This window comes from Oncorhynchus keta, chromosome 30, assembly GCF_023373465.1.
Source record: "Oncorhynchus keta strain PuntledgeMale-10-30-2019 chromosome 30, Oket_V2, whole genome shotgun sequence".
NCBI lineage: Eukaryota > Metazoa > Chordata > Actinopteri > Salmoniformes > Salmonidae > Oncorhynchus > Oncorhynchus keta.
This window is the reverse complement of record NC_068450.1, coordinates 40,828,231-40,851,417: the sequence shown is the minus strand read 5'-3', so window position 1 is coordinate 40,851,417 and position 23,187 is coordinate 40,828,231. Positions and strand designations below refer to the sequence as shown.

Sequence of the window (23,187 nt, the reverse complement as noted above, 5' to 3'; positions counted from 1 at the left end):
CAAATACCATCTGATCTGGATCTGTACCTAAGGGCCTCTCCTATGAGACTTTGGTCGAAGATCACCCCCCCAAACCCCACCCTGAGTCCTCTATCAGTTTGAATGAGGGCCCCGCCAAGACTGTCTGTGCGAAAATGACTGAGCGGACTGCCAATACCGCAGATTACATCATATATCAAAGCCAGTCAGATTTCACACAAACCATCAGTAAGAGCAATGCACATTTTGGACACAGAATAAATATTGGCTGACCCATAAGCCCCAAGCCAATGTGTTACGTGTGTATACTCTTAAAGCCCTCGAGAGGGTGATGTCCAAGGTGAACAGGGATGTACCGCAACGAACTTGGACTTTGAATATTGATGAATTGGAAGTGTTTCAAACATATTCATTCATACTGATCTTCTCTTCACGGTATTTAACACCACTTTTGAGTCACTGTTTGATACTCGTTGAACTCTCTATATAAACTCACAATTCCCCGTGGAACTGATATTTGTAACCCTTGATATTCTTCATCTCGATCAATACGGAGCCACAAGAGAGTACTGTATAATCTTTATTTGACTCATGTCTGTAGTTCCCTGGTTGGGTTCAAAAGGTGATATGGTTGTTGGTGTGCTGTACTGTACTGTGCCCTGTCTGTGACCCTATTGGGGATTGATAGTAGCCTCATAGAAGATCTCTTCATAGGAGCTGTAATCCGATGTGTACTGCGAGCCATCAGAGGACAGAGAGGCTATGTTCACATCACATTTGTATTTGAAAAAGAAAGATTGTACAGTGTGTAAGAACCCTGGTATTTGTCTGGTTATCATAAAATGTGCCCATGAATGTCTCCGTGTGTGCAAGTGTTTCTGTGGTCTGGATGTTCCCTGACACTTGCACAGTTAAAATAACTTAATTTCACCAGTCACTGTAGAATACATTTGTGTGGATGTTTTTTTTTTGGGGGTGCTTGGCTGATCCACAGAGTTGTGGTCTTGGATAGGCTTTCAATTAGGGTTATCCCACCTACCATCTTTCCAGTAGTCCGTATTTGGATATGGTCCACTGGTGCTGATTTGATCTGTAGGATAACTGTGTTATAGCTCTAGATCTTCTTCCTGAGCCTTGAGGTTGGTTGTCCTCCATCATGTCAACAAACTTCCCCACCAAAGGAGTTTAGCTGTACCTAATGAACAACAGGGGGATCAGCCTGTGCCTGTAAACGGAATCATACACAACACCACACTCTCTGCCCTCTCAAACACACACTGCCTAGAGAGCTACAGCAGCCACGAGGCAGCACTTGGCGTTCTGAACTAGTTAAGACTGGCAGATCTAAAGGAAGGAATCCCTACTTCCTTTGCTTGGCTTGTTGTATGTGTGTTTGATAAATAATTTGAGTGGATCGATGGCAATGTTGAAACATGCTGTCCATGGAGTATGGGGCAGTGGAGGCTCCTCAGAGGAGGAAAGGGAGGATCATCTTCCTCAGGGAATTTATAAAAAATCGAAATAGTGAAACATTAATGAATGTAGTTCTGTCCTTGTCTAATGATGTTCTGTATTATGTCATTCTGTATTATGTTTCATGTTTTGTGTGGACCCCAGGAAGAGTAGCTGCTGCTTTTGCAACAGCTAATGGGGATCCTAATAAAATACCAAATTAAAAAAGTTGACCTTTTTAGATAAAACTATAATAAACAGTGGTGTAAAAAGTACCCAATTGTCGTACTTGAGTAAAAGTAAAGATACCTTCATAGAAAATGACTCAAGTAAAAATGAAAATCACCCAGTAAAATACTACTTGAGTAAAAGTATTTGGTTTAATATACTTAAATATAAAATTAAATGTAATTGTGCAAATACTTCGTGCCTTGCGAGGATTAGGTGATGAGTGGCTAATCTGCCTTTGCCATCCGTACTGTTAGCTAACGTTCAATCGCTGGAAAAGAAATGGGACAAACTGAAAGCACGTACAGTATGCCCTACCAACGGGACATAAAAAAATGTAATATCTTATGTTTTATCGAGTTTTGGCTGAACGACGACATTAATGAATGACCACATTAATAACATACAGCTGACGGGTTATACACTTTATCGTCATAATAGAACAGCAAACTCTGGTAAGACACGGGGCGGGAGCCTATGAATATTTGTAAACAACAGCTGGTGCACGATATCTAAGGAAGTATCGAGGTTTTGCTCGCCTGAGGTGATAAGCTGTAGACCACATCTGCCTAGAGAGTTGTCATCTGTATTTTTCATAGCTGTCTATATACCATCACAGATCGATACTGGCACTAAAACAGCACTCAATGAGCTGTATTCTGCCATAAGAAAACAGGAAAACGCTCATACAGAGGCGGCGCTCCTAGTGGCCGGGGACTTTAATGCAGGGAAACTTAAATCTGTTTTACCTCATTTCTATCAGCATGTTAAATGTGCAACAAGAGAGAAAAAACTCTAGACCACGTTTACTCCACACACAGAAACACGTACAAACCTCTCCCTCACCCTCCATTTGGCAAATCTAACCATAATTCTGTCCTCCTGATTCCTGCTTACAAGCAAAAATGAAAGCAGAAGGCACCAGTGATTCGGAAAAAAAGTGATCAGATGAAGCAGATGCTAAACTACAGGACTGTTTTGCAATCACAGACTGGAATATATTCCGGGATTCTTCCAATGTCATGGAGGAGTACACCACATCAGTCACTGGATTCATCAATAAGTGTATCGATGATGTCATCCCCACAGTGACTGTACGTACATACCCCAACCATAAGCCATGGATTATAGACAACATTCGCACTGAGCTAAAGGGTAGAGCTTCCGCTTTCAAGGAGCTGGACTCTAACCCGGAAGCTTATAAGAAATCCCGCTAGACGTCAATCCAGGACTAAGATCGAATCGTACTACACCGGCTCCGATGCTCGTCAGATGTGGCAGGGCTTGAAAACTATTACAGACTACAAAGGGAAGCACGGCCGAGAGCTGTCCAGTGACACGAGCCTACCGGATGAGCTAAATAACCTCTACTGTATGCTCGCTTCGAGGCAAGTAACACTGAAACATGCATGAGAAAATCAGCTGTTCCAGGCGATTGTGTGATCACGCTCTCCGCAGCCGATGTGAGTAAGACCTTTAAACAGGTCAACATTCACAAGGCCGCAGGGCTAGACAGATTACCAGGACGTGTACTCCGAGCATGTGCTGACCAACTGGCAAGTGTCTTCACTGACATTTTCAACCTCTCCCTGTCTGAGTCTGTAATACCAACATGTTTCAAGCAGACCACCATAGTCCCTGTGCCCAAGGTAATCTGCCTAAATGACTACCGAACCATAGCACTCATGTCTGTAGCCATGAAATTCTCTGAAAGGCTGGCCATGGCTCGCATCAACCTCATTATCCCAGAAACCCTAGACCCACTCCAATTTGCATACCACCCCAACAGATCCACAGATGATGCAATCTCTATTGCACTCCACACTGCCCTTTCACACCTGGACAAAAGGAACACCTATGTGAGATTGTTATTCATTGGCTACTGCTCAGTGCCCTCAAAGCTCATTACTAGCTAAGGACCCTGGGACTAAACACCTCCCTCTGCAACTGGATCCTGGACATCCTGAGAGACCTACCCTTACCCCCCAGGAGGTAAGGGTAGATAACAATCCGCCAAGCCCTTCAGGGGTGGGTGCTCAGTCCCCTCCTGTACTCCCGGTTCACTCATGACTGCACATCCAGGCACAACTCCAACACTATCATTAATAACACAACAGTGGTAAGCCTGATCACCGACAACGATGAGACAGCCTATAGGGAGGTCCGAGACCTGGCCATGTGGTGCAAGGATAACAACCTCTCCCTCAACGTGGTCATGACAAATGAGATGATTGTGGACTACAGGAAAAGGAGGATCGACATGCCCCCATTCTCACTGACGGGGCTGTTGTGGAGCAGGTTGAGAGCTTGAAGTACCATGGCATCCACATCACCAACAAACTAGCATTGTCTAGCCTCCGACCGCAAGTCACTACAGAGGATAGTGTGTACTGCCCAGTCCATCATGGGGCCAAGCTTCCTGTCATCCAGCACCTTTATATAAGGCGGTGTCAGAGGAAGGCCTTAAAAATTGTCAAAGACTCCAGCCATCCTAGTCATAGACTGTTCTCTCTGCACGGCAAGCGGTACCGGAGCACCAAGTCTATGTCCAAGAGGTTTCTAAACAGCTTCTACCCCCAAGCCATAAGACTCCTGAACATCTAATCAAATGGCTATCCAGACTTTTTGCATTGCATATTACCTCAATTACCTCGACACCGGTGCCCCCTGCAAATTGACTCTGGCCGATACCCCCTGTAAATATCCTATTGTCCTTATCGCTATTGTTATTTACTGCTGCTCTTTAATTATTTGTTATTCTTATCTCCTACTTTTTTTGTATTTTCTTTAAACTGTATTACTGGTTAAGGGCTTGTAAGTAAGCATTCCACTGTAAGGTTGAATTGAATTTGGCGCATGTGACAAATACAATTTGATTTGATTTTTGATTTGAATATACTTAAGTACAAAAGTAAAAGTATAAATTAATTCAAATTCATTATACAGTGCATTGTACAGTGCGTTCGGAAATTATTCAGACCCCATTACTTTTGCCACATTTTGATACGAGAGAATGCCAAGAGTGAGCAAAGCTGTCTTCAATGCAGAGAGTGGCTACTTTGAAGAATCTCAAATATAAAATATATATTCGATTTGTTTAACACCTTTTAGGTTAGTACATGGTTCCATGTGTTTTTTCATAGTTTTGAAGTCTTCACTATTATTCTACAATGTAGAAACTAGTACAACCCTAGAATGAGTAGGTGTGTCCAAACTGAGTAGGTGTGTGAGTAGGTGAATGAGTAGGTGTGTCCAAACCAAATGTTTTTTTTCTCATTGTGTGTAGATTGATGGGGGGGGAAACAATTGAATCCATTTTAGAATAGGGCTGTAAAGTAACAAAATGTGGAAAAAGTCAAGTGCGTCTGAATACTTTCTGAATGCACTGTATAGCCAGTGGCACACTGCAACAATCAGACATTATTTACAAATGAAGCATGTGTGTTTAGTGAGTCTGCCAGATCAGAGTATGACCATAGATGTTCTCTTGATAATTGCATGAATTGGACCAATTCCTGTCCTGCTAAGCATTCAAAATGTAATGAGTACTTTTCGGTGTCAGGGAAAATGTATGGAGTAAAAAGTACATTATTTCTTTTGGAATGTAGTGAAGTAAAACAAAAAGTTGTCAAAAAATATAAATTGTAATGTAAATTACACATACCCTTAACACTATTAAGTAGTACTTTCAAGTATATTTACCTAAGTACTTTACAACACTAATACTAAATACATTCACATGTCACCAAAGAATTGATTAAAACACTGTTTTGCAATGGTCTACACTAGGCTCAGAAGTTGGCTCAGAAGTTGAACAGTTTTGAACAAATGTATTTCTTCCAAAATTAAGGAGAAGCGAGAGAAAGAAAGAGAGAGAGCTAGCTATATTTCGTAGTATATATTTTTTTCACTTTCTCTTTCACTTACTTAGCTACCATGGAATGCAGCTAGCTAGTTTGGTCTTCTCAAACACCCAGCTCAATCAGAGAAGGACGCTATATGTTAGCTAGCTGACTATGGTTATCCAACACTGGAATTCAAAGTAAGCTTTTGGTTTTATTTAATTTATTGCCACTGGGGCCCACTGGTGTAACTACTAAACTGCTCGTACACTGTACTACATGATTCCAGTGGGTTTACTTACATGTTAGTTCTAATAGCTATGTTGCCTTGACATTAGCTAATATGGTGACAATGATGTAGTCTGTGTGTAGCAGGTAGCGGTCATGATATGAAGGTTTTGCTTGGAAATGTTTTTTTTGCCTGGTCACAGATAGCTGATGTGTTGTGCACTGAAGTCCATAAGATAGATGCAAGAAGTAATTATATATACAATGAGCTGTTTGTATGTGGCTGCTATGAATGTTAACTGTGTTTGCTTGTGATCAGGGGTGTGTGTATTCATTGTGCCGATTAAAACATATATATATATATATCTCAAACAGAAGCAATCGGAACGAAACAGGGATAGACATACCTTAATTTGTCCAATAGAAACTCTCGTTTGCAACTGTTGGTCTAATGATTATACCGTAGATCAGCTGAATGCAGGCAAGAGTGTGCAACACGGTATTGAACGTGACCTGTCTGTCACCTTGATTACTCATAATTCTCTCAACTTGTGCGTAGATGAGTTTACGTTGTAAACTTTCATTCATAGGCTAGGTTGTAGCAACCTCATGATGGGTACAGGCAAAATTTGAGTATCATGTAGTAGCCGAAACCTATCCATGTTACATTGAGCTTGGTGAATGGAATATGAATGCCAGTCTTGTAATCTGCTGTAATAGCGATAAGAAAATATATCCTCCCTTGTCTTAAACGACACGGACAGCCACTGGTATGGGGGTTATGATAAAAATGGGGTTGGTCATCTAAATCATGGAATAACGATGGAATGTGAATGTATTTCAGTAGCACAGATGAAAACATAATGTTTTCATAGAGATCCAATGGAATGTGAATCCCGCAGCGCATACATAATTGGAACAGATTTCACTTTACGAAGAAAAGGTGAGGGGACACTAAAATGCATAAGAGCTGAGTTGAGCTAATTAGGGAGGGAGTGTATTGGCCATAGAATTAGGAATTAGAGTACTAACAATAATTTAATGGGATCTCTATGGTACTGGCTCTCTAAAGCTAGTTCTTAGAGAATGAGTAGATTCAAGACTCCTGGCAAATAATGATCTCCTCAAAGGTATGTGTGTGTGTGCACGAGCGTGCGTTCGTGTGAGTGTGTGCGTGAGTGTGTGCGTGTGCGTGTGTGATTGAAGATAAAGGAATGGAGAGGAACAGTGGGCCCAGCTCACAGGAGTGAGAAAAGCAAATTAGAGGTGCAACTGGGGGTGCCAATACACACTGGGAGGTAGCAGTAAGGCGGTAAAGAGACAGAGACAGACAGAGACTGAGCGAAGAGAAGGGCTACAGACAGAATAAGAATATTTTTCACCTGGAGCTCAGTGAGGTATCAACTACACCGCTGTTATAGCTGGCAAAATCACAGGTTGCAATGGATCGTTTAATTTGATCTGGACTCTGATCTAGCTAGGTTGCTAGAATGAGAATGTTCCATGTCCAATTCAGTGTAGAATGTCTATAGGAATATACAGAGTCTAATTCAATGCATTGACTGCATCTCAGAAAAACAGCAAATCGGTAGTGGGCTGGCTACGGCGGCAGTAATGCAGTCCCTCAGCTCAGCAAAGCAGCTGTGGGGAGTTTGCGGCCCACTGCCCAGAGATCCATTTCGGATCCAGTCAGGTGTTACACCAATGACACCTCTAGTTGGTCTTTAAGATAGCAATCAGTGACCTTTGATTTGGGTAGCCGAGTTGTCACGCCGTGGTGATTTGATGTATGGTGGGGCGGAGGCAGTACCTGGCGGATGGGGGGGGAAACGGGGACGGAGAAACGGGGACGGGGGGGGGATGTGACACAAGCTATTCCGCTGAGCAGCCTCTTTCCACTTTCTCTACATAAATAAAACAGCAATACTTTTTGAGTAGGGGACAGAGTTCAGTGGCATTCACAGTGGCATTCACTTTAACAGTGAACTGTGGTTTGGGGTGAAGTGGATGTTTAATCTACCCTTAATGAACTGTCTCATTGCACCTCTTCCCCCGTACATACATAATATCCTGTTTACGCTTTGTAATAATGGCTGATAGATCTATATGAGGGTTGCAAAAGCCCCTTGGCTAGAATTTAATGTGATATTCTCCAAAACAATGGTAAAAAGGGATCATGTCAGTTTGGATTCAAGGCTACAAAGGCTCAATCCTCAAGGGCCATAGTACTGCTGACTTTTATGTCCCTCTAGCTTGATCTGTTTATGTTTCTAATTTAGACATAGGTTTCACACATTTGGTTACCCGTGTATAATACAGTGTCTTAAAGGCAAAGGATGAAAACCAACGTACACGACGGACCTAGAGATCCAGGGCCCATATTCATTTTTAAATTTTTTTTTTTTATTTCACCTTTATTTAACCAGGTAGGCTAGTTGAGAACAAGTTCTCATTTGCAACTGCGACCTGGCCAAGATAAAGCATAGCAGTGTGAACAGACAACACAGAGTTACACATGGAGTAAACAATTAGCAAGTCAATAACACAGTAGAAAAAAATGGGCAGTCTATATACAATGTGTGTAAAAGGCATGAGGAGGTAGGCGAATAATACAATTTTTGCAGATTAACACTGGAGTGATAAATGATCAGATGGGCATGTACAGGTAGAGATATTGGTGTGCAAAAGAGCAGAAAAGTAAATAAATAAAAACAGTATAAAAACAGTATGGGAATGAGGTAGGTGAAAATGGGTGAGCTATTTACCTCTAGACTATGTACAGCTGCAGCGATCGGTTAGCTGCTCGGATAGCTGATGTTTGAAGTTGGTGAGGGAGATAAAAGTCTCCAACTTCAGCGATTTTTGCAATTCGTTCCAGTCACAGGCAGCAGAGTACTGGAACGAAAGACGGCCAAATGAGGTGTTGGCTTTAGGGATGATCAGTGAGATACACCTGCTGGAGCGCGTGCTACGGATGGGTGTTGCCATCGTGACCAGTGAACTGAGATAAGGCGGAGCTTTACCTAGCATGGACTTGTAGATGACCTGGAGCCAGTGGGTCTGGTGACGAATATGTAGTGAGGGCCAGCCGACTAGAGCATACAAGTCGCAGTGGTGGGTGGTATAAGGTGCTTTAGTGACAAAACGGATGGCACTGTGATAGACTGCATCCAGTTTGCTGAGTAGAGTGTTGGAAGCCATTTTGTAGATGACATCGCCGAAGTCGAGGATCGGTAGGATAGTCAGTTTTACTAGGGTAAGCTTGGCAGCGTGAGTGAAGGAGGCTTTGTTGCGGAATAGAAAGCCGACTCTGGATTTGATTTTTGATTGGAGATGTTTGATGTGAGTCTGGAAGGAGAGTTTGCAGTCTAGCCAGACACCTAGGTACTTATAGATGTCCACATATTCAAGGTCGGAACCATCCAGGGTGGTGATGCTAGTCGGGCATGCGGGTGCAGGCAGCGATCGGTTGAAAAGCATGCATTTGGTTTTACTCGCGTTTAAGAGCAGTTGGAGGCCACGGAAGGAGTGCTGTATGGCATTGAAGCTCGTTTGGAGGTTTGATAGCACAGTGTCCAATGACGGGCCGAAAGTATATAGAATGGTGTCGTCTGCGTAGAGGTGGATCAGGGAATACAGAGAAAAGAGTCGGCCCAAGAATTGAACCCTGTGGCACCCCCATAGAGACTGCCAGAGGACCGGACAGCATGCCCTCCGATTTGACACACTGAACTCTGTCTGCAAAGTAATTGGTGAACCAGGCAAGGCAGTCATCCGAAAAACCGAGGCTGTTGAGTCTGCCGATAAGAATTTGGTGATTGACAGAGTCGAAAGCCTTGGCGAGGTCGATGAAGACGGCTGCACAGTACTGTCTTTTATCGATGGCGGTTATGATATCATTTAGTACCTTGAGTGTGGCTGAGGTGCACCCGTGACCGGCTCGGAAACCAGATTGCACAGCGGAGAAGGTACGGTGGGATTCGAGATGGTCAGTGACCTGTTTGTTGACTTGGCTTTCGAAGACCTTAGATAGGCAGGGCAGGATGGATAGCATATATAGCAGTTTGGGTCCAGGGTGTCTCCCCATTCATAACACGTCCTAGAGTAGAAGTGCTGCTCTAGAATCAGTTGCACGTCTTTTATCATTATGAATATGATTATATGGACTGGAGGGGGGTTCCTAAATGAGCACTGAATTGTTTACTGTAGAAATTGACTTTGAAAATGTTTCTTTCTGTGTACAAAATGTGTAGCAGAAATATTCTAAAAAGGCATGTAAAAAAGCAGTGTACACTGTAATCCATGGATCATTGTTATTGATCCCATGCTATTACAATGCGTAATGTGTAACTCTGTATGTAATATTGTTAAGGCAGGTTTCTGTCTCTAATAAAGAACTTTGTGTGGAAAAACTCATTCTAATTGGCTGGGCCTGGCTCCCCAGTGGGTGGACTTATGCCCTGCCAGACACACCCATGGCTATGTCCCTGCCCATTCATGTGAAATTCATAGATTAGGGCCCAATGACTTTATTTTAATTGACTGCTTTCCATCTATGAACTGTAACTCAGTAAAATATTTGAAATTGTTGCATATTGCATTTATATTTTTGTTCAGTATAATTGATGTATTGACAACTCAAACATGTCAATTGGAATAACATGAATAAACAAATAAGCAAGAGACTAAAGCCGTGAATGGACCGTCAAATGATCATCTATCATATATTCTCCAGAGAGCTGCACAGCATTAGTTTAAAAATGATTTAATTTGAATTGATTGATCTTAACCGCTCGCAGATAAAAATGCCATTGCGTCTCTTCTCCATCTTATCGTTTTCACTGGGACCCTCTTTTTATCTATCATTGCGGGAATGAAAAACAAGAATGACTTGACAGAACAAAGACAAATGAATTCCTTCAGATTCGCCATGCAGCAAAGCCATTGCACAAGGCATGATTCCATGATTCAGCATTAGGACCACGAGTGTTGTGAACAATTACTCTGTTTGATTGCTATATTCTACTCTGCTGTCAACAGTAATACCTCTGTGGCGTGGGGCTCTCGTGATAGATCCAAATCGTATCCTTCAACCCCTTCTGGCCAATATGCGTGCGTCTGTTCGCCCATATATTCTCATCCTCGAATGGGGAGCTGACCTGCAAATTATTTCACCAGTCCATTACAATTAATAACACGCAACGGGTCTTTCGTGCTTAGCGAGCCACTTAGCGTCACACCCGCCTAACGTGACCAGAATATATATATTTTTTTTTTATACAATGTCTGAATGGGAATCCGTGGCGGCGGTAGAAGAAAAAAAATCCTCATCAGAAGGGCCAGTCAGCCATGGCGACTGCTTTTGCATGGAGTCTCTCGGGCCTCGAGGAGTGGTCCTACGTTTCCGACATGAACAATGTTGCCGGAGTTTGCATTATACAGAGGCACTCCAGGGGGACAGAAGTCTCTCTGGGAGTCTTTTTTGCAGTCCCGAATGCATCGCCGAAGAGATGTTTCAGAAAGCCTTGGTTGAAACTAACTTACTTTATCCAGTATTTCAACCCTCGTCAAGTTTGCTTGTGGTTGTAGCAAACATGAACAATTCGATTCTCGCAGGTGTTGTTCAAGTTGGTTGAATGTAGGGGTTGTTTCCATTCGAGACGGATTCCCAGCCATTCGGAACACACTGTATTGAAGAGATGCACTCACCAAGCCGTTTGAGTGTTTCACAAAGAATTTAGGTAGGGGTTAACAACGGCACTCTTCTCACAACATAGCCGAAGCACTAGACACTATACTAGTCTAGCATGCATTATGAGAGGCTGCCATTCTTTTCAAAGCTCCCTACTTGACAGCTTAAGTATATCTTCTTTAGTTTGTTTTAGAAAATAGGTTATTTGCTGCCGAGGCTGTTGAATGAATGCTCAGTAATTGTATGTGTACCTGTATGTGTGCGTATTTCATAGAAAGAGAGAGAGAGAGTGTGCGGATTTTATAGAAAGAGAAAGAGAGTGTGCGAGTGTCTGTCCATAAGAGTGTGTGAGTATGTGCCTGCAGTGTGTGCATGTGTATTTATGTGTGTGTGTGTGTGTGTGTCTGTATGTCCCTGTGTGTCCAGGGCTTTTGATAACACTGACCTTCATATCCCCTGGGCTAGGGCTAGCAGCCATTTATCTTTTATTCATTCGGCCATTTCTGAGGCAGCTTTTCTGTCACCAAGGCTTGTCAAAACAGAGGCCATTTCATGATGTGCAGTGCTTGGCAGCAAAATGGTGCACAGTCACACCCTGTAGATGGGGATGCCACAGTCCTTGAGAGGCTTTGTCTTGAGACGACTGTCTGTCACTAATTGTGTTATGCCACTGTCGAGAACACCTGTCTAAAGCAACTCGAAACATTCCCTCAAACTTTCTGTCCTGCTTTAGTATTTTATTTCTGTCTGGAGGAAGCAAAGTCTACTCAGGTGTAGTTCACAACAGCCAACAGAACTGTCACCACAGAACTGTCACTAACACTTCTCTAGAAATAAGAAAAATAAGTTTTACAATATGTCATACATTGGAATGACAAGTTACAGTCATTATTTTTGCTCGTAACTCTTCTATGCTGAATATTTCATGCAGTTGACTCTTTTGATGTCTGCTTTTTGGTGGTGGATTGCAAACACAAATCATCATATTTTCTCTTACTGTTGGTGTTTGATAATGAATCCGCTCACAACTTCCATCATTGCCAACCCACACAACACTACAAGTTATGAGAGTGCTGAACTTAATATTCTGCATGAACAGAGACTCATATGCTGCAGATAGGGGCGTCATGTACCCATTATTTTAGAAGGGGCACAAATGTTTGGTTGTTGTGGCTATGTACTCCAGCACTTTGGATTTGAAATAATACAATGACTATGAGGTTAAAGTGCAGACTGTATTTTCATCCATACCGGGTGAACCGTTTAGAAATTACAGCACTTTTTGTACATTGACCCCCCGCCCCATCTTAGGGGACCAAAAGTATTGGGACAAATTCACTTACGTGTATTCATTTAGTAAAAAGTTAAGTATTTGGTCCCATACACACAATGACTGTGTCAAGCTAGTGACTCTACACATTTTGGGGATGCATTTTCTGTTTGTTTCGGTTGTGTTTCAGATTATTTTGTGCCCAGTTGAAATTAGTCATCCTTATTTAACTAGGCAAGTCAGTTAAGAACAAATTATTTTTTACAATGACGGCCTACCCCGGCCAAACCCTGACGACGCTGGCTCATCAAGAAGGAATCAATAGGCAACATAGCTTGATCAAATAAATTTACAAACATATCTCCTGCGGGTCCTGCCCATCACCAGCAGCTAAAATCAAATCAGATGCTGGGTGTGTCACTTGACACTCTCTCCTCCTCTACTAACAATACTAGTCATGTTCCACTGGTTAGACTTTGCATGCATCAACTAATGGTTGTGTGCCACGTCATCGACTGTGTCATCGACTGAGATTGCTATAACATATGATGTGGTTAGCTGATAGGAAAAATATGGTCCAGTTAGTGTGCCCCTCCGCATAATAACACTTTTTATAAATAATTTTGATCAAATGTGGGCTTACATTTTTTATTAAATTATTTAACCATTCTAGGGGAACCCCTCCACAACATTCCGCTGAAAAGGCAGCGCGCAAAATTCTAAAATATTTTTTAGAAATATGTAACTTTCACACATTAACAAGTCTAATACAGCAAATGAAAGATACACATCTTGTTAATCTACCCATCGTGTCTGATTTAAAAAATGCTTTACAGCAAACACACAACATATGATTATGTTAGGTCATAGCCAAATAAAACACAGCCATTTTTCCAGCCAAAGATAGGAGTCACAAAAAGCAGACTATATAGATAAAATCACTAACCTTTGAGGATCTTCATCAGATGACACTCATAGGACATCATCTTGCACAATACATGTATGTTTTGTTCGATAATGTGCATATTTATATACAAAAATCTCAGTTTACATTGGCGCCTTACGTGCATTAATGTTTTGCTTCCAAAACATTCGGTGATTTTGCAGAAATACTCATAATAAACATTGATTAACCTCTTGCTCCTACCTGGCACACAGGCGTCCCATCTAGAGCTCTGGAAATGCAAATGCGCTACGCTAAATGCTAATAGTATTAGTTAAAACTCAAACGTTCATTAAAATACACATGCAGGGTATTGAATTAAAGCTACACTCGTTGTGAATCCAGGCAACAAGTCAGATTTTTAAAATGCTTTTCGGCGAAAGCATGAGAAGCTATTATCTGATAGCATGTAACACCCCAAAAGACCCGCAGGGGACGTAAACAAAATAATTAGCATAGTCGTCGCTACACAAACCGCACAAATAAAATATAAAACATTCATTACCTTTGACCATCTTCTTTGTTGGCACTCCTAGATGTCCCATAATCACTATTAGCTCTTTTTTTCGATTAAATCGGTCCATATATAGCCTAGATATCGATCTATGAAGACTGTGTGATAAACGGAAAAAAATTGCGTTTCATAACGTAACGTCATTTTTTTAAATTCAAAAAGTCGACGATAAACTTTCACAAAACACTTCGAAATACTTTTGTAATGCAACTTTAGGTATTAGTACACGTTAATAAGCGATAAAATTAATCAGGAGGCGATGTCAATTCTATAGGTGTCCGTCTCGAAAAAATGTCTGGAGAGAGCTCGACCAAAACATCCGGTCGGAGACCGGAGGGAATCGGTTCCCTTGATTCGGTATGACCAAGAATCAAAGCTGAATCAAATGACAAGACTCTAGAAGCTGTAGGCACTGCAACCTCGGCCTCATTTAATTCGGTTCACTTTGAACAATTCCTTGAAGTCGCGCATGGATATTTATTTCCATTTTCAGTGATCAGATTTTCCTGCACTTTTCGATGAAACACACGTTCTGTTATAGTCACAGCCGTGATTTAACCAGTTTTATAAACGTCTGAGTGTTTTCTATCCACACATACTAATCATATGCATATACTATAATCCTGGCCTGAGTAGCAGGGCGCTGAAATGTTGCGCGATTTTTAACAGAATGTTCGAAAAAGTAGAGGGTCGACTTAACAGGTTAAAGATACAACTGTTATTCACATAAATAAAGATATACTTCTCCTTAATGCAACCGCTGTGTCAGATTTCAAACAAACTTTATGGAAAAAGCATAATCTGAGAACGGCACTCAGAACCCAAAACAGCCAGAGGAATATCCGCCATTTTGGAATCAATAGAAGTTAGAAATAACACCATAAATATTCACCTTTGATGATCTTCATCAGAAGGCACTCCCAGGAATCCCAGTTCGACAATAAATGACTGATTTGTTCCATAAAGTCCATAATTTATGTCCAAATAGCCACTTGTTGTTAGCGTGTTCAGCCCAGTAATCCATCTTCATGAGGCTCGAGCATTTCGTCCAGACAAAAACTCGGAAAGTTCTGTTACAGGTCGTAGAAACAAGCCAAAAGATGTATGGAATCAATCTTTAGGATGTTTTTAACATAAAACATCAATAATGTTCCGGAGAATTCCATTGTCTTCAGAAAAGCACTGGAACGAGAGGTAACTCGTCATGAGACCAAGGCACTCTGCCAGACCACTGACTCAAAGAGGTCTCATGAGCCCCTCCTTTATAGTAGAATCCTCATTCAAGTTTCTAAAGATGGTTGACATCTAGTGGAAGCCGTAGGAAGTGCAACTTCATCCATATCTCAATGTGTAATCGGTAGGCCAATCTTTGAAAAACCACAACCTCAGATGTCCCACTTTCTGGTTGGAATTTTTCTCAGGTTTTCACCTGCCATATGAGTTCTGTTACACTCACAGGCATCATTCAAACAGTTTTAGAAACGTCGGAGTGTTTTCTATCCAAAACTAATAATAATATACATATATTAGCATCTAGGACAGAGTAGGAGGTCGTTCACTCTGGGCACGCTATTCACCCAAAAGTGAAAATGGTGCCCCCTATCCCAAAACAGTTTAACATCTGAAAATAAAATAAAAACAGGAGAAATTTGAGATGTTAGTAGTGTCCTTGTACCTCCTTTGGGTATGACATCTCTGGGTGTGCACATTGGCTTTATATGGGCCTCACTTTACATGATTAATCCATTTGAACTTCTTCTCTTTTGTTGTTGTTCCTCAGATGACAACTGCAGACTGAGTGACTACCGGAGGTTGAAGACCAAAATTCTGAACCTGCATGACCAGCGATACATGGAAACTGGCAACCGTGGGGGCCACAAAGAAAACATGGCCACCAGAAAGAAGCTGGTCGACCTTCTGTTTAAGCGCTTCGACGCCGATGGTAGCGGGAAAGTAGACAGCAGCGAACTATCACAGGTGAGGTGGCCGGGACTTGGATGTCACTAAGTGTTTGAAAGAAAAAGGGAAAAACCAATGAAACATTGTGTTTACTACACACCAAGGAGTAGGGAACTATCACAGGTGAGGACACGAGGGTGGACAATAAAGCCACAGTAAGTCTCTCCCACATGTCAGTAGCCATGCCATCACACCCTTCCCTGAAATGAAGAAAGGGTCAACAAACAGAACCTTAACATTGCGTTTACTATAGCCTGCTAGTAATTTACTATAGGAGCCATCTTGATGTAATATTTTCAATATTATTCCCTTTTCAGTTGGTCTTTGCTTCAGAAAGCGAGGTGACTAAGAAATGTAATAATCCAGGTCAAAGGAACGTTCCGCTCGTGGGTAGAATGTCGGCTTTGACTGTTACGGCCCGGAAAAAGTGTGGTTGAATATGGAGTATTGTGTGACTTTCATGAAAAAGGAAGACATTTTATGCATAATGAATTTATGTTTTGCAATACCTGAGGACTGGTTTATATCCCATGCATTTAAATAATTGAATAAGTAAGCAACCACTGCTGGTTTAAATAACCTTTCAACTGCTCTCAGTTTCATATTAACATATCCAGTGGCACTCTGATTACTACTGTCTCTATTAGACTGATGTGAGATAGAAAACAAGCTTGATTCATATTCTTATGCATTCACTCTTTTGAATCCAAAGTGCCCCATTTGATTACAGCCAACAACTCTGATATTTAACTATAACTATATATATATATTTACATAACAGCAATGCTTTCAGCTCGGGGATGGGAGCATAAATCAATGAACAGCGGGTGAAATACATAACGAAAGAGAAATTGTAATGTTGTGTTGGGCTTTATTTGACTATGCAAATATTCCCTGTTGATACATTGGTAAGTTGCTTCAGGTAGTTACCATGGGTACCAAAAGTACTACGGATGACACTAAGGGCTAGACACAAAGCTATGAGCCATCGTCTATCCAGGTGTTTTAATTTCAAAGTCTATCCACAAACATCCACTGCGCAGATTGAGTAAAGCCATGTTGGTTTTAAGTCATTCCTCACAGAAAATGCTAAGGTCCCTCTTAATCCTTGAAACATATGGCAATGGTGACACAGTACATATACAGTACAAACTGGTATTACAAGCAGAATATGTAGTAGCTATTCTAAGCCCAACTTGTTTGTCTTGTCTACAAAAGTAATTCATTCTGAATATCAGACGTTGACACAATTGACCTTAAACTATGCCACATCTCAGAGGTCCTCAAAACTATGCCACATCTCAGAAGTCACTCATGGCCCGGAATTCAATCACGGAAATCCTACATTTTTCGCTCTTCTTGTTTTGCCAGGTTAAATTATACAAATTTGACGTGACCAATCATTTTTGCCCTCATTTACGAGTTTTCTATTTGTGTATTTGTTAATTGTAAATAAGAATTTGCTCTTAACCGACTTGCCTAGTTAAATAAAGGTTAAGTAAAATACATAAAATACATAAAGTTAATGGGGTGTTAATTTGACACGGACTCTGGCAGCATTCCAAACACAATGTGAATCATTTAGTTCAAAGGTTAAGGCCTGGTATAGTGTGTGCGCGTGTGTGTTTGTGTGTTCAATGTGTGTGTGCATGCGTATGTGTGTGTCTTCAGATCTGAGTGGAAGAAGGGTCAGGTGGGTACACTCTATCTTCAGACACTGACCCCCTTCTCTATGTTGATGCAATCAGATAGTGTCGATTCCTCCGGTACATCAAACCCGAACATCAACTACAGAGCAAGGTAAAGATGGTTTGATTTCTAGCCGGGACATAAAACATTTAAGAGATGGTGTGAGAATCATCAAAGACTGTGGTGATTCACAGCCCCCTCTAATATTAGCATCTCCCTGAATCAATCCGTCCGCCACGGGGTGGTTGAGAAAAGCAGGGAATACTTTGGAATACCCTGTTTTTTTATAACACTTTCTCTGAACCAACTGTGTCTAATGTATTATGAATGCATTCAACTGCCAATTCTTATCAATTGTCTTTAAGGATGGATACACTTTTATGAGTGCTTATAGAAAATGTTGTAATGTACTGTGAAGTGATAGAGGTCAATGGAAATACATGTCCTATACTTTATCATGCACAGATGGCTTTAAGAACGTTTTTGAAATCAACATACGAGGTTGAATCATCACAAACATTTTGATCATTCTTTATAGTTTACACTTGTAGTTCAGTAAGAGTTCAGAAAGCATAGGCAAAGTTGCAAAGAACAAGACATACTTGATGATGATACATTAGGCAGCAGTGCTGGGGAAGCTACTCTGAAATCATAGTTGACCAAACTACCAATTACTTCACACTAGAAGAAGTTAAACTAAATAAAAGCTACCCTTAATAAAAAATATTGTTAAAAATTATATAGTTTTCAAGCTACCTCAGGAAAAATGATCATTATCTAAATCTGAAATGTCATAGACGACAAATTGCAAAAACGGTTTCAAGTGAGAATTAGGCAGGTCTGAAGCTGAAAAATAAAATAAATTATTGCCTATTTCTCCATTATTTTGTTCTCTTTTTGCCCCAAAAAGTAGTGTAGTTTACATGGCAAAAAGTAATTAACTACAGAAAACACTACTGAGATTTGAATTGTGTTCAACTTCCACCAAGCTACTGCTGTCGTTCACTACTTCCCAACACTGTCATATTTTGCAAAGCTTCATGACAGCTGATCTAGAATGATGGATGAGTGAAAGTCAGCCTGACGGTGAGATACTGTAGATCCAACTTGTCATATTTCAAACCATATATAAAACATAACAAGAGAGTCTTTGCAGCATGAAAAGGGGTTTCCTCGGGATAATACTATTTACTTCCATAAATAAGAGATCTATAGACTATCTAGGACAAGGTAAGACTTAAAGAGTAACTTTAATGTAAAAAAAACTTTTTTTTCATCGAAAAACAGATGTTTTAGGCTTAGTTATAGTGAAACACGTCAATGCTGGTCTTCATTGTGATAGTTTGTTGCAAAAGTGATATATTTTGGTCTTTTAGTAGTAAATCTAGCTCTTATTGACCCTAGCGGTTCGACTGTACCATTGAAATCATGTTGTAGAGGCCTCTTGGGAAAGGATCGACGCAGGAGATAAGAAGCAGGTACAGGAAGGGAAGGTTTAATAACTGACAGACATGGAACAGGAACACGTAACAACAATTAATGCAGACACAGGGAACACCACAGAGGAACAGACAGATATACAGGGGCAATCAACCACGTGAAGGAGACCAGGTGAGTCCAATGAGCGCTGCTGCGTGTAATGATGGTGACAGGTGCGTGTAAAGACGGGTAGCCTGGCGCCCTCGAGCGCCAGGGAGCGGGAGCAGGAGCAGGCGTGACATCTTGAGAAGGTGCCTCTACGTCAGGGATCATCTAGATTTATCCGCAGGCCGATCTTTTCTTGAACGGATGGTCAGGGGGCCTTGAACATAATTACAAATAATTTGTAATTAGAATTAGAAATCATTTGTAGAATGCAAATGGACCGCAAGAAGCCCAAACAGATATAATGACTAAAATATAATAATTTCACGTCATCTCAAGGGAGGGGTTCAGTATGAAATACACTCTCTTCCAGATGTGCTGGGTGGTACCACCTCAAAGCTAACTATAAAATTAGGTGACGGCGCACCTTATTTGGCAATGGTCTTGGTAAGTGGAACGTGCCATTATATTTTGCATGATGCTTCCTTGACTAGACTACTGACGTTCCACAAAATTGTGTTTTTGCTTGCCGTTTCATACTAATGTATGTGCTTTTACGAATACGGAGAAAATAAACATGTAGGTAGGCTATGTAGATTCACATTTATATCAGTAGCTACATCCATCACAACAACAAATAAATGACAATGGTGGTCATGTCAAATTGTAGTATTTTTTTCTTCTTCCAAACGCTATGATTCATTGGTGGCTTAGTCTGTTATGGCAGTTGGTTTACAGTTCAATGGAGTTTAAATCCTACATCGGGCAGAAATAATTTATTTACAATGTTCATCCCATGCCCACACACTTCTAATTGTGAAAAGTGAAAGCATACAATGGGGCAAAAAAGTATTTAGTCAGCCACCAATTGTGAAAGTTCTCCCACTTAAAAAGACGAGAGAGGCCTGTAATTTTCATCATAGGTACACTTCAACTATGACAGACAAAATGAGAAAAAAAATCCAGAAAATCACATTGTAGGATTTTTAATGAATTTATTTGCAAATTATGGTGGAAAATAAGTATTTGGTCAATAACAAAACTGTATCTCAATACTTTGTTATATACCCTTTGTTGGCAATGACAGATGTCAAACATTTTCTGTTAGTCTTCACAACATTTTCACACACTGTTGCTGGTATTTTGGCCCATTGCTCCTCGAGAGCAGTGATGTTTTGGGGCTGTTGCTGGGCAACACGGACTTTCAACTCCCTCCAAAGATTTTCTATGGGGTTGAGATCAGGAGACTGACTTGACCACTCCAGGACCTTCTTACGAAGCCACTCCTTCGTTGCCCGGGCGGTGTGTTTGGGATCATTGTCATGCTGAAAGAGCCACGTTTCATCTTCAATGCCCTTGCTGATGGAAGGAGGTTTTCACTCAAAATCTCACGATACATGGCCCCATTAATTCTTTCCTTTACACGGATCAGTTATCCTGGTCCCTTTGCAGTAAAACAGCCCCAAAGCATGATGTTTCCACCCCCATGCTTCACATTGGGTATGGTGTTCTTTGGATGCAACTCAGCATTCTTTGTCCTCCAAACACGACGAGTTGAGTTTTTACCAAAAAGTTATATTTTGTTTTCATCTGACCATATGACATTCTCCCAATCTTCTCCTGGGTCGTCCAAATGCTCTCTAGCAAACGTCAGACGGGCCTGGACATGTACTGGCTTAAGCAGGTGGACACGTCTGGCACTGCAGGATTTGAGTCCCTGGCGGCGTAGTGTGTTACTGATGGTAGGCTTTGTTCCTTTGGTCCCAGCTCTCTGCAGGTCATTCACTAGGTCCCCCCGTGTGGTTCTGGGATTTTTGGTCACCGTTCTTGTGATCATTTTGACCCCACGGGGTGAGATCTTGCATGGAGCCCCAGATCGAGGGAGATTATCAGTGGTCTTGTATGTCTTCCATTTCCTAATAATTGCTCCCACAGTTTCTTCAAACCAAGCTGCTTACCTATTGCAGATTCAGTCTTCCCAGCCTGGTGCAGGTCTACAATTTTGTTTCTGGTGTCCTTTGACAGCTCTTTGGTCTTGGCCATAGTGGAGTTTGGAGTGTGACTGTTTGAGGTTGTGGACAGGTGTCTTTTATACTGATAACAAGTTCAAACAGGTGCCATTAATACAGGTAACGAGTGGAGGACAGAGGGGCCTCTTAAAGAAGAAGTTACAGGTCTGTGAGAGCCAGAAATCTTGCTTGTTTGTAGGTGACCAAATACTTATTTCCCACCATAATTTGCAAATAAATTCATTACAAATCCTACAATTTGATTTTCTGGATTTTTTTTTCTAATTTTGTCTGTCATAGTTGAAGTGTACCTATGATGAAAATTACAGACCTCTCTCATATTTTTAAGTGGGAGAACTTGCACAATTGGTGGCTGACTAAATACTTTTTTGCCCCACTGTATCTGCTGGTAGTAATTGTAGGTTTTTATACAGTACCCAAGACCAATCTGTGAGTTTCTTTGACAATTGAGAATATAGCTACTGCCTAAATACTGCAATTTCGGGTTGAACTGAATTGAGCACCTAATCTTCATATTCAAGGTGATGACTGCATTTTTCTTCACAACACAATAAATGTGAGTCCACATTTCAAAGATGTATTTTGCATCCAATGGGGGATTTGAACTTCCACTGCAAGTGGATTTAGTAAGAAAAGGTTGGGATCAGGTACAACTATGTTTACCCACCCCAAAATGAATATTAATAGCAATTCCCCCAACCCACAACTTCTCACCTGAATGCATGTTTTGTTGTTGCAGGGATTGGACAAAGAATGAAATTGGGTTTGAGAGTTAAGCTTTTAATGTGAAATTGAGTTGAGGTCAAGTTTGTCGTCATTGTTATGTCTGCAGAGATGATCAAATCTGGGCTGGTTTTTAGGATGGAACCTGTTCTCCACTAAACCATGAATTGTACACACAATTTACAACTCAGTGGGTCTTCTCCAGTGTAATTGAATGCACATTCACCTACAGTGTCACACAAAGAAATGCATTCAGGTCTTACTGACATTGGAAAACAACACTGGGGAGGTTGTGATATTTCTCTATTTCAATCATCTTATTACTGAGGAATCAATGTCTTCTTTGGCGTGTTATATTTAGACAGAGAACTGATTGTGTTGCATTGCATTCTCTATGCTGTAACATTAGAAATCCCAGATCCTCGAGTGGTTCCCAGTTTCGGCAACCCCCCCAAAAAAGGAGACAGCGAGGGGAAAAAGTACAAGAAAAATGAAAATCACAGACCCAGAAAAATCCAGGCCTAGACTTAGCTTTAACTGTAAGTTATATACGGGCCCACTTAAAAGGCAAGGTCTAAATGCATTTTTCTGTTGCAGGTCATCAAGCAGGAAGGTCTGTCCAAGGATGTCTCTGAGTGCACCCTGTTTGACCTTCTCAAATACAACGACATCAATGACGACGAGCACCTGACAAAGGACGAGTTCTACACAGCTTTCGGTGAGTGACAGGACCAGTCCAGAGTGGATTGTCCACTCTTTTTATTTTCTACACATTACCATCTACTTTTTCCTGCTTGAATTTTCTTTGGCAAGGAAATTCAAAGAACCATACATTCCACAGGTTGTGTTGACTTGGCCAACAGACATGACATGCTTTCAAGCACATATTGCTAAAAGCCTTATAACAAATCTATGCCTTTATGCAACAGCAAAGTGGATAAAACTGTTAGCCATGTTTACTCTACACTATTCTATACATTCCTATACAATAGTTACCATGGGTTGGTTGCAGGTAGGCAATTCTTTCTTAATTTTTTTATCTCGGGCAATACAA

General features: G+C 41.1%; 1 protein-coding gene across 3 annotated transcripts in view; it reads left to right on the top strand.

Annotated features, from left to right (window-relative positions):
• LOC118363600 (follistatin-related protein 5-like) overlaps positions 1–23,187 on the top strand; it is a 172,845-nt gene that overhangs the window by 82,912 nt on the left and 66,746 nt on the right. For all 3 annotated transcript variants that reach the window (XM_052488424.1, XM_052488422.1, XM_052488423.1), the window contains exons 5-6: positions 15,929–16,125; positions 22,731–22,851. In XM_052488424.1, coding sequence (XP_052344384.1) covers positions 15,929–16,125; positions 22,731–22,851 — 318 coding nt within the window. The remainder of the gene's footprint in view (positions 1–15,928; positions 16,126–22,730; positions 22,852–23,187) is intronic.